At 38.1% G+C, this 12,139-nt stretch overlaps 4 protein-coding genes across 4 annotated transcripts in view; 1 reads left to right on the top strand and 3 right to left on the bottom strand.

The window, feature by feature from the left end:
• acot18 (acyl-CoA thioesterase 18) overlaps positions 1-12,139 on the top strand; it is a 446,653-nt gene that overhangs the window by 108,577 nt on the left and 325,937 nt on the right.
• LOC107597016 (NADH dehydrogenase [ubiquinone] 1 alpha subcomplex subunit 12-like) lies at positions 6,272-7,206 on the bottom strand. The gene is made up of 3 exons (XM_016287911.1): positions 7,035-7,206; positions 6,448-6,530; positions 6,272-6,363 (listed from the first exon to the last, which is right to left on the bottom strand). Exons 1-3 carry the CDS (start codon positions 7,121-7,123, stop codon positions 6,272-6,274), a joined length of 264 nt encoding a protein of 87 aa, XP_016143397.1. The 5' UTR covers positions 7,124-7,206.
• Positions 8,888-12,139, bottom strand: part of LOC107597033 (nuclear receptor subfamily 2 group C member 1-like) — an 18,315-nt gene continuing 15,063 nt past the window's right edge. Inside the window, exons 10-14 of the mRNA XM_016287939.1 lie at positions 11,338-11,516; positions 11,181-11,248; positions 9,856-9,993; positions 9,663-9,768; positions 8,888-9,194 (exon numbers count right to left, since the gene is read on the bottom strand). Coding sequence (XP_016143425.1) covers positions 9,020-9,194; positions 9,663-9,768; positions 9,856-9,993; positions 11,181-11,248; positions 11,338-11,516 — 666 coding nt within the window. The 3' untranslated portion in view covers positions 8,888-9,019. The remainder of the gene's footprint in view (positions 9,195-9,662; positions 9,769-9,855; positions 9,994-11,180; positions 11,249-11,337; positions 11,517-12,139) is intronic.
• Positions 11,539-12,139, bottom strand: part of LOC107597032 (FYVE, RhoGEF and PH domain-containing protein 6-like) — a 55,795-nt gene continuing 55,194 nt past the window's right edge. Inside the window, 1 exon segment of the mRNA XM_016287937.1 lies at positions 11,539-11,580. Coding sequence (XP_016143423.1) covers positions 11,539-11,580 — 42 coding nt within the window.

Raw genomic sequence — 12,139 nt, 5'->3', positions numbered from 1 at the left:
GCCGCAGCAAAAAATGGCTGCCCACTGCTCCAGGTGTGTGTTCACGGTGAGTGTGTGTTCACTTCTGTGTGTGTGCACTTTGGATGGGATAAATGCAGAGCAGTAATTCCTAGTATGGGTCACTTCACGAAACTCCTACAAATGCATATTCAATAAGGTCAGGCGCAAAAAATAACTGTGTCCACGCCTTTTCAGCGCTAATTCTTCACTGCGCGTCTTTAGTAAATACCGACAGTACTATTTTAATGCCAAAAAACGGTTTGGCGGTTCTGGCCCTAAATATTGACCCTTTATGTTCTTACCATTTTTTAACTTACTACCCTTAAAAATCACAAATTGCTGTTGCATTGACCAACGTGTTTTGAGGGTCAGCAGTTAGGGGGTCACTGCTGTTCATTGGGTTGACGTCACATGCTAATGGCCTTCTCAGTGGGTCTAAATGCTAATGTAACTTTACAGTAAAACAAATAAATAATCTGTCTACATACATACAATCGTTCATTTTAGACAGGAAGGTTGAACTCCAGAAACACAGTTCGCTCTGGTATGAATGTATTTACAAGCTCTCACAAGTAGGATAAGTGCCGGTGTGATTGTGTAAGGTGCTTGTGCATGGAGAGTAAGCAGGAGTGTGTGTCTCGAACTCTCTCTGTGTGTGTGAAGATCTTATTGCATTGTCTGTCAGTTCGATGAACATCAAGTGAAAAGGTATCAGCCTGAGTGTCTGTGTGTGTGTGAGTATAGCTGGTGTTACCAGCAAGGCTATTTCACACACTTGAAATAAAGTAGGCCCTTGAGAGCAGTATATTTTCTACTAGTGAATATTTTATGCTTTCTATTTGTTTTGAAAACAGCCAGAGATTAGATGTCCTAGAACTGGTCAGAGTCCAACAAGGTGTATAACTATTTTCGTTCTAAATATCTTTTGCTGTAGATTTGCTGCAGAACAACAGACTAAATCAAAAACTAAAAGCGTTTAAAGAGGTTTTGTTCACATGCTAAAAAACATTTGATGTATACTGTAAGTGTAAGAACAGAATAGCATAATATGTTTATGGCTTAAATCTATGACATACAAAACATAACCAAAAGGTTAGAAAAGCTATACATTAATTATAGTTCATAGTTTTTTGTACATGCAATTCTGTTATGACAACTCTCTGACTTGTATTTGCTCTTGGCGGAATAGATCTGTTACGCTCCTCCAAGACTTGCTACTGCAAATGCATCCACAACATGCTGCTGAGAGCATGTAAGAAATATAATTCCCACATATAACATATATGAAATAACCCCCATATATAACATACATGAAATTACGCAGCAGATCTATACAGGTGGAGCTGGGGAAGGTGGAGGGTTACTGAAGCGCACTGCAACTGCTACAGCAAGCATTAGCCGAGTATTTGAATGTTGAGCAGTGACCTCATTGGCTGCTGATATGAAAGAACCAATCAGCTGTGCCATGTGAATAATGATGTCATTATGTCAGATTGAGCCAAAGGCTTAGCCTTCCCCTGGCCACGGGGACTTGGGGTAAAAATGGCACTAAATTGGACAAAAATGCCCCTGCACAAACAAATTAAATCTATTACGTCTGTTGTTAACAGAGTGAATATGAATAGACAGTGTCGATTGCGCCCATTAAATTAAGATCTGCTCATGTTGCACCGTATTTCATTTTAGGCGTTTTGCGTTAGACGTGTTGCGCATTTTAACCAATCACACACATATCTGTTGAGCTTAGGAATGCAATAGCCAATCAGAAGCGTTCAGATGAGTCATCATTCAAACTCCTCAGTTTTGTTGAGTTGCGCGCGCGTTCGCTGACTGAATTCCGGACTCTTGCGAATTCTCTCATCTTAAACAACAAAAGCGCAGATGTACGTACAATGTAAGTAAGAGATTCGTTTGACAGTGTATACAGCTTCAGTGATTATAACGATAGTTTTGTTTTTTTGAGAGTGCTTAAACTCGCGATAGATCAATGTTAGTGATAATGTCACGTTCTATATATAATGTATTCGCTGTTTGAATAACACTGGAAAGGAAAGGTTATATAATTATCAATTTCTAACCTTTTTATTAAATTGTATTCACGTTAAATACAAATTCAGTCCCATTAAACATTTTTTTTAGCCTACATGGCACCCATGTCTGGTTCTTGCCTAAAAAGACGGGTTTATGATTTTCAATACATTTGGCTGCTTTTAGCCTTACCCTAGATTTGGTTCACCCTCCGCCTATGGCCTGCGCCATCTGTTTCATGACAGAACTTTGTATTATTGTTACTTTCTATTATTGTAACGGGGCTGACGAGACGTGAGACGTGTGGATCCATTTGCAAGCTTTATTAAAGAGACGTGGTAAACAGGCAGGGTCAAACGATGGCAAACAGGTATATGGCGGGCAAAACACAAGAATAGTCCAAGGGCAAGCGTAGGTCACCAATCGGCAGACAGAATCACAGGGGCGAGACGAGAGGGAAAAATCCAGGAAAACAGGCAAAGATCAGAAACCGCAAAAACAGGCAATTAAATTCAGTGTGTATTGTGTGAAAGTTACCTGGTTTTGAATTTTTAAATATTGAATTGAATTTATAAATAACTTTGCACAGGTAAGGTTAGCACGTGATTCTATACTTGTCTTGTGTTATATATTATATTCAATTCCTGTGATTATACTTGCAAAATTCTGTATTTTATTATATTTATCTCAAATACAAAACCTTGCCCCATAGACTTCCATTTTAAGTGTATTACTGAAAACACAATTGTAGTTTGTTGTTATAAGGAACGAGTCATAATTATTTTCAGTGACAACATAGATACTGTTGATAGAACTTAACCTGAAATGTGAATTTTGGTACATTACGTACCATCAATACAAAACAGCGTGCAATCTAAACAGATCGTAAACAGACTTGACACTGTGTTCCTTTCACTTGCTGTGACTGCGTGTGACAGTGTGGGCTCTGGAAAGCAAGTTGCAACTGTATGAAGTACAGTGTCTTTGTGACTATATATGACTATAGTACTATATAATAATATATCTTTCAGATGTGTTCAAAGACTGTTGAGTGTGTAGCGTCCATCAGTCTATTTCAACGGAGTGGCCGGACTGGAAAAGCTATTTGTTTTGGACCTCTTCCTGTTGATAAAACCTCAACCCTATCCTACAGGCTTTGTCTTCCTCTCTTTACGCCCTTCAGTGCAGAAAAAAATAGAGATGTGCTTTTAACGACTATCTGGGCCAGCGCTAAATTTATCACATTACGTGCCTCAAAATAAGGACATATGGAAACTCTCATAACATGATCCAACATTACAGTGAGATTCAAAATACATAGCATAATTACTGTTCTGTAAAACTGACAGCTGGAAAACAGGACCAGACCCACCACCTTTTAAAAATGGTGGAGTTTTACATTTATGAAGTGAATATGAGTGGCCACAATGATGCTTGGATGCTCTGGGTGGCTACCAGAGTGTTGCTATGCAGCTATAGGGTGTAATAAGTTGGGATTGCAGTGTGGTTGTGTGTTCTGGATAGTTGCTGAGGTTGTGTTATGAGAAGTTACTATGATGGGTGTCATGAGTAGTTGCCAGGGTGTTGTTAGGGTGTTCTGAGTGGTTGCCAGGGTGTTCTGGTGTTGGTATTGTTGATATACAGGATAATATACAGTTGCCCAAGTTCTGGTTGTTTCCAGGCTGTTGCGTCTATACGGTTACCTGGGTCTTCTCTTTGTGGTTTCTAGGGTGTTGCTATGCAGCTATAGGGTGTAATAAATTGGGGTTTCAGTGTTTTTGTGTTCTGGATAGTTGCCATGAGGTTGTGTTACTAGAAGTTACTATGAAGGGTGTCATGAGTAGTTGCCAGGGTGTTGTTAGGGTGTTCTGATAGATGCCAGGGAAATGTACAGTTCTGGGTGTTTTTTTTGGGTTGTTATTGGTGGTTGTCTGGGTTATATATAGCCTAAGTGTTCTGGGTGGTTTCTAGGGTGTTACTATGCCGTCGTTCAGGTGTTAGGAGTAGTTGATGTAGGTGATATTAGTGTGTTCTGTGTAGATGACAGGCTGTTTCTAGGGTGTTCTGAAATTGGTCTTGGTGATAAAAGGGTAATATACAGCCCAAGTGTTCTGGTCATTTCTAGGGTGTTGCTATGTGTATATGGTTACCTGGGCATTCTGGGTGGTTTCTAGGGTGTTGCTATGCAGCAACTAGGGTGTAATACGTTGGTGTTGCAGTGTTTTCGTGTTCTGGATAGTTGCTATGTTATGAGGAGTTACTATGATGGGTGTCATGAGGGTGTTGTTAGCACATTCTGGGTGGTTGCCAGGGTGTTGCTAGGGTAATATACAGTTGGGCTAGTGTTATTGTCGTTTCTAGTGTGTTGCTATGTGTTGTCAGCGTAATATACAGTTGGGTGTTCTGGATGGTTTCAAGGGTGTTACTATGCAGTTGTTAAGGTGTTATTTGTGGCTGTCAAGTTGTTATGCTTTTGTTGGGGTGTTGCTAGGATGATCCACATAGTTACTAGGGTAATAAAATAACAGAAACACTCCAGCTCAGCAAACTGCACAGTATGACACAGCATAATCCAATAGCAATAGTGAAACCTGACCACTAATTGCAGACACTGCTAATAAAGAAAAACGATTATGCATGGAAATAAATAAATATTCACCAACGACAATGGTAAATGCATATGTAAAGCATGGCACATTGTAATCGAGAGACCTGACGTTTATCTGACTTACGAATACACTCTATACACTACTCTAACAGCCGCTTATTCATGGGGATATGAAAATGTAAACCACTTGGCAGTGTGAAATGACACCATGCTAATGTGCGTATCCATAATTCATTAGCTCAATCCATTTCGCAGTGAACTTGTGCATGTGTGTGTGTGTGTGTGTGTGTGTGTGAGAGAGAGAGAGAGAGAGAGCAATGGATAACAAAACTAGACATTGTAAATTACCAGTCTGCCTGTTTTACACAGATGAGTTACAAACGACTCCCATAAGCTGCTGGTGTCATGCACATATTGATGTCCTCTCCTGACAGCACACTTTACTCTTTTGTTTTTCTGGTGTGAACATTAAGGGTTCAGTGTATTAACTTTTTTTTTTTTTTGCATTTATCTGCAAGCACGGATGTATTAATAATATTTGTGTAAAATTGAAACTACAAATTGTGGCTGGCACTGTTTACATTGTCACATTATACTTGCAAACTTGTGGTGATAATGCTGCAGCCCTTATTAAAAAAGTACTATGGTGATACCATGGTAAAATGATGGTATCAGGTGATATAGTACCTTGGTACTTAGGCCTAAGTATTGAATCCCGTATTCATGCACCATGGTATTGAAACAATATTCCAAGGTACTCCAAACAACACAATAATATCACAATGGTACACGTTTAAAAAAGAAAAAAAAAAGACCCTATGTTTCTTAATAGGAAACAGCTGTTACAGTTTGCCCACTGCTTTCAGCGTGAACTATGAGTGGGTTACTTTTAGTTGATCGTCCCCTCAAAAATTTGAGCAAAATCCGAAAAACTAACACCCTCTGCCGGTCAACCTCTGACAACTCTAACGTTAATCGACTAAACTCACTCACCCTTACTTTGGAAAATAATACTGCCGCGAAACAGAATCTTCTCATTGGACTACAGGCTCCTAGAAAGAGACTTCACGTGAGATTTCATCACCTACTATATGATATAGTAGGTGATTAATTATTATGATAAAGAAAACCTGCATGTTTTCGTGAGCATTGCTTTACCTGAGTTCGACTGTTATTGGAATTAGCCATTTATTATATAAAGACCTAGTCAGACTGTTTGACCGGTGAGAAGTTTATACTAAAATTTCTGTAAAAACGGATCCCTCATCATTGAGCCACATAAAGCTACTTGGGTATGATGCCATACTGAAGCGCGTTTACTCGTTTTGAAAGTTTATACTTAAACATTCGTACATAAATAATTACTAAAGAAACACTTCACTACATTGTGCACGTGTTTGGCCTTATTGTTCTGATAGTGCATGTTATTCTAAATTTATTTGAAAAGTATAAGTCGGTAATCTTTAACAACTTTGTTTTAGCTATATATATAGGCCTATATAATTATTACATTTCTCCTATAAGCTAAATTAGTTTTTCAATTGCACTGTAAAATTACCCAATGAGTTACTCCAATAATGACGTAATATTAAGTGCAGAAGAAAAACTAAACCATGCCAAGCACATCTAGATAGATTACCATTCGGCAGGGACCATGCTGCCATCAACGTCCCACAGAGTGTTCTTGCCGTTCATCTCCGTGCTGTAAATCACCCATCGATGACGGCCTGAAAGTCACACATTGAAAAATGCACATTAACAAGGCATAAAACACATTTGTGTACAGACAGCTAAAGTATGTTCACTCATACCGATAAAGTATCTGTTGTCCTCATAGTATTTGCTGCCATATTTGTCAATACCCACCAATGCTCCAGTCTTTATATCATTCACCCTGAGAAAGACACAGTTTTTTTTATTATCAATTATTCATATATTAAGTCTACTATTTAATGTAATAAGTAAATAATGTGCATAAAAATGAATAATATACACATATCCCCTAAAATATTTAGTGCAGGTCCAAAAACAGTAGTGTTCATTTCCTAATAATACAATGACATAAATTAATAAGGATAAAAATGATCATAATAACACGTTTTATTAGTTCTAATTTGGACGATAATGTTTATATTTTTTATTTGTTTCTATGTACATGCACTTAACAGATCTCACTGTATAAATAAAAGAGTTTACTGCAATATGCCTTGTTGTATTGTGACACCAGATGTAATATAAATAAGCGAATTAAAATAATTACTCCGGTAATTCCAAATGTTATTACCGGCACTCTCTGAGGGCACTGCTTTGGCTTCAGGGCCTCACAGCTGTACACACGCCATTTTACAGCACTGTTTACCTCTAAAGCTATAAAAACATATTTACATGAGGTACCCACCTGAGGAGCTGCAGCAGGAAGCCTTTAACACCGCCGTGACCGGTGAGCTGCCCCACGGCCCGCCGCACTATGCTCGCGTACTCCGCCATAAGCGACGGACTCTAAACACTGACGGACTGCAGCGCGACTCTACCGTTCCCCCCTCTTCACACGACGGGTTCCGCCAGCACTCTTATAATCCTACAATCATTTTAAATTCATGCCGAGTGCTTCACACTTTGTCTCTCGTTTGACTGAATTACAGACTGACATTTAGTTCTCTGAGATGTGTATTATATGTGACCCTGGACCACAAAAGCAGTCTTAAATAGCACGGGTATATTTGTAGCTATAGACAACAATACATTGTATGGGTCAAAATGATCGATTATTCCTTTTTATGCCAAAAATCATTAGGACGTTGAGTAAAGATCATGTTCCATGAAGATATTTTGTCAATTTCCTACCGTAAACATATCAAAACTTCATTTTTGAGTAGTAACATACATTGCTAAGAACTTCATCTGGACAACTTTAAAGGCGAATTTCTCAGTATTGTTGATTTGTCTTTGCACCCTCAGATTCCAGATTTTCAAATAGTCGTATCCCAGCCAAATATTGTCCTCTCCTAACAAACCATACGAGCTTATTTATTCAGCTTTATGTATACATCTCAATTTTTTATTGACCCTTATGACTGGTTTTGTGGTCCAGGGTCACAATACAAATTCCTCAAATTATAATCAGACTGAAATTAAAACATGATTTTCAAAATTAACTTTATCATTTACCTGAAGCAATGAAACGAGCAGCAGGTTCATGCTTGCTATGCGGTACATATTCATGTCCCCGTTATATCGTCTGAATTTAAACAGCTTTTAACGATGGAAATCATATTATTTTATTTTTGCCACAATATCATAATTACATTGAGGCAAATTCTGGCGATTAAATCTAACAATGTTTTTACTTTGGTTTGAGCAGATCTCGTGTCTGGGTGATGTGCATTAGCAGACATTAGCAGTTTATTACGAAATATTCCAGGTGTTTCAGTGATAGTAATAATGATTTATAGTGCAATTTAAGTGTCCAAGCTTGTCCAGAGCATGTTTCTGAAAGTCTGGTTTGCCCTTTAATAAAAATGCAACACAACACAAACATATTCATTATTTAAACGTTACAGAGTTCAATCACTGACTAGACTCCCACACACTGAAGATTGCACTCATAGATTCATATTTTGCCAGTTAAATATAATAGAGCATAAACAGAAACATTTACATGCACTACATAATTTCCCATGACTTTTCCAGGGATGAAAATAAGATTTTCCGTGACTCTGGGAACCCTGTATATCACATTTAATGTGTTCATAAAAAAGGAACTGTCTCCAACAAATACCAAAATACAGACATTTTCCCCCTTGATTTGACATTTATTATTCCTATATACATCATTCATATACATACAGAGAAAGTCAGTGCTTGGGGCGGGGGGGCAAAGTTCTCTTTGGAACAAGTTCTTAAGAACAGATTCCTTGCACTTCCTGTATCTTTATAGACACTTTTTCTAAACATAAGTACACTAGTACAATAAAAGCCAAATGATCCAACCGCAACAGTTGCGGTAAACCACTTTATCCATACTACTGTACATAACCCATAAACCAGGGCTGTCCAAACTCGGTCCTGGAGGACCGGTGTCCAGAAGAGTTTAGCTCCAACCCCAATTAAACACACCTGAACCAGCTAATCAAGCTCTCACTAGGCATACTAGAAACTTAAAGGCAGGTGTGTTGAGGCAAGTTGGAGCTAAACTCTGCAGGACACCGGCCCTCCAGGACCGAGTTGGGGCACCCCTGCCATAAACACAACCACTAACCAAATGAAAAAGCAAAGCCAGAACAAAATGATTTTCTCATTCAAAATGCACATGATTATATCCGTTTAGGCTCAAAGGGTCTGAGCGAGCAAAGCTGATGGGTGTGGCTGTGGGCGGGGTTTCTATCACTCGGCAGTGCTGATTGGCTGGCTGTTGTAGTCGGTAGACTCCATTTTGAGGATGTAGGGAATGATGCTGTCGATCTGAACGTTCCCGATTAAACCGGTGAAAAAGAGCTCTTCGGTCACCGCCGCGCTCATGAGCCGCAGAGCAGGCAGACGAACTAACAGTTTTGAAAGACTGAAAGAGGATTTATAGTTTCGTTTAAGGCCCATTCACACCAAGGATGATAACGATAAAGATATCGTTCTAAAAATCGTTCTCAATATTAAAGAATAGCAGAGTCCACACCGCAGCTATAACGATAACGGCACAGAGAAACGATATCGTTGGAATCACTTTCAGAGCGATTTTTTCCTAGCTAACGAACGATAAAAATATTGACAGCCAATCAGAATCCATCCTGCTATCACGAGCTGGAGAATTTAAAGCGGCAGATGAGCATGTGCTTAGAATAAACGCTGGTGTGGACGCTAATATCTTTATAGTTATCGTTCTTGGTTTATAGCCAACTAGCGTATCTCAAATAAAACTACATTTAAAATGTTTTCCTAAATATTCCAAATAATTTAGACCATAATCATGCACTTTATAATTGAGAATCTATGATTATTGGTTGGACAAACGCAAGCTACTACAGTCACTCACCGATATGTGTCCTCTGGATACACTTTGCTCACATAGTCCTGCAGTTCCATGTAGGCTTTCTCCTGAAAGCGTTCGATCTGAAGGGTGCCGTCCACTCCAGAGTGATCTATGAAAAACACACAATCAACTTCATTCTTACTTTTTTCTTCTCCATTTCATTCATATTTTTCAGATAGACTCCAGTTGTGCTCACCTGGGCTGAAGAGAACCACAGCTTTGAGGTAAGCATACTCGTATGCGTCAGGACTCATGCGACTCATACTGTTACAAAATTCCTGCATACGCCAGATATGCTCCATGACTAGCTTCACACGCTCTGGGGACAGTTTTTCTGTTGAACACACACACATTGCTCATTAGGTAGCTGTGTATTACGGAGCCACATGTAACATGGCATATGAGGAAAAAAAAAATTTGTAGGCTAAATCGTGTGCAAGATTTACTATTTCGTTCCCTTGATTTATAAATTGTGCACACGATTTACTAATCCGTTCCCTCGATTTGCTAAATCGTGCACACGATTTATATTAACCGAGAGAACGAATTAGTAAATTGTGCGCATGATTTAGCAAATCGAGGGAACGAAATAGTAATCGTGTGCATGTTTTAGTACATCGAGGGACCGAATTTGTAAATCGTGCGAACGATTTATTAATTTTTTTTCTTGCATGTCATGTGCGGGGCTCCGTTGTGTATCAAGTTAACTTCAAATAATAATTTCAGATAATATTTTAACAATTTGCTTTAGTACAAAGGCAATATAAAAGCAAACAATTTAGTTTTCTCTATACAACAATGTTGCATTCATGGCATATTTTTGTAGACCAACACCAAAGTTAGCATCACCCTGGGTCCTTCGACAAAAGCCAATAGAATTTTCCCATTCGCTTTTGGATTATTGTAGAAAATAAGCTCTGTGCCCAACAAAGGTTTATGAATCTTGCTCATTTTGCTCATTGTGATTCATTTTGAAGGCTAAATACAAATTGGCAGAAGTAAAAAAAACTAAACATAGGCTATAAACAAACTACACCACGGTAGCATAAATTTACTTTAATAACTTGTTTCTGGGCCAACAATGTAGTGATGGGAGAAACAAACCTTTTCGAAGCTTCAAATCAATTGAACCAATCGGTTTGAATGAACCAAACACCACACGCTAGTGACAACTGCTGGTCAAAAGTGTGTAAATGCAACAAAAATTAAAAAGCCTTTATTCACATGGCTTTAATATTTAAAAACAACACATTTGTGCACCAACGCGGTGCGGCTAACTCGCCTTCATCAGGGTGTCAATTTACAAACACACTCAAGAGTTTTTAATGCAATAAAAATAATAAAATACCATTAAATATGAAGTGTCTGTATAATATGTGGTTTTCTATTCATTTGCAGGGCTTGTTTTGTTTGTTTTATGGAGAGCTTGTATATAGAGGCCAGTAAGAGACTAACTTAACTACTTCTCCTCCTTTTAATTACACAAATGTCTCGTTAAAAATGTCTACAAATTGATGAAACTGATCCGAGATCCCTCTTCCCCACAACCCTCCTCCGAATGAAGCACCTTTGTGAGCGTGTCAAAGGCCCTGGACACAAACAAACAGAAATTTAAGCATAGCCATTTACCTCACATCTTCCAGGCTTGATATTAGGTCTACAAAGTTGCTTTCCGAACCGTGTGACATCATTCGACTCATCCCTTTGAATGTCCGTCATAACGCTGTCCTCGTTACTCATGGTCTCTATCCCCGATAGGTCGGTGCTGCTGTCCATCATCTCACGACTTTGGCTGAGGTGACCGAGTGATGTGACCACGTTGGCCAAGGTACCCAGATCTCCTTGACTAGAATCATTCTACAGTGAAAGTCAGAAAACATCAATATACATTCCTGTCCAGGTTATATTTCAGCCCAAAATTCTACAAAAAAATTCACAAATTTAATGCCGTTAAAAAACAAACACTACCATTATGTAAAAATTACTTTCAAATTTAAATAATATTATAATTTCGGCATTGGTAATGAAAACTGGGTGGAATGTGTTTAACTTTCATAACAATAATGTAAAGAAAGTACAAATTCTTGAAAGTCCTAAAATAGGCTTATTCAGCCCAAAATTCTACAAAAAAATTCACAAATTTAATGCCGTTAAAAAACAAACACTACCATTATGTAAAAATTACTTTCAAATTTAAATAATATTATAATTTCGGCATTGGTAATGAAAACTGGGTGGAATGTGTTTAACTTTCATAACAATAATGTAAAGAAAGTACAAATTCTTGAAAGTCCTAAAATAGGCTTCATTTTCTTTATGCAAATATATAATTTCGGCATAAAACTGGGTGGAATGTGTTTAACTTTCATAACAATAATGTAAAGAAAGTACAAATTCTTGAAAGTCCTAAAGTCCTAAAAATTTTCTTTATGCAAATATATATATATATATATATATATATATATACACACACACACACT

The sequence above is a fragment of the Sinocyclocheilus grahami genome, unplaced genomic scaffold (genome assembly GCF_001515645.1).
Source record: "Sinocyclocheilus grahami isolate Dianchi unplaced genomic scaffold, SAMN03320097.WGS_v1.1 scaffold226.1, whole genome shotgun sequence".
NCBI classification, from domain to species: Eukaryota; Metazoa; Chordata; class Actinopteri; order Cypriniformes; family Cyprinidae; genus Sinocyclocheilus; species Sinocyclocheilus grahami.
This window is presented reverse-complemented; position numbering and strand designations above follow the sequence as displayed.

Coding starts and splice junctions, on each gene's coding strand:
- LOC107597016 (XM_016287911.1), bottom strand. CDS start 7,123: ATGGCGGAGTACGCGAGCATAGTGCGGCGGGCCGTGGGGCAGCTCACC. Junction 6,531..7,034: donor TTCCTGCTGCAGCTCCTCAG/GTGGGTACCTCA, acceptor TGTCTTTCTCAG/GGTGAATGATATAAAGACTG. Junction 6,364..6,447: donor GGACAACAGATACTTTATCG/GTATGAGTGAAC, acceptor TGTGACTTTCAG/GCCGTCATCGATGGGTGATT.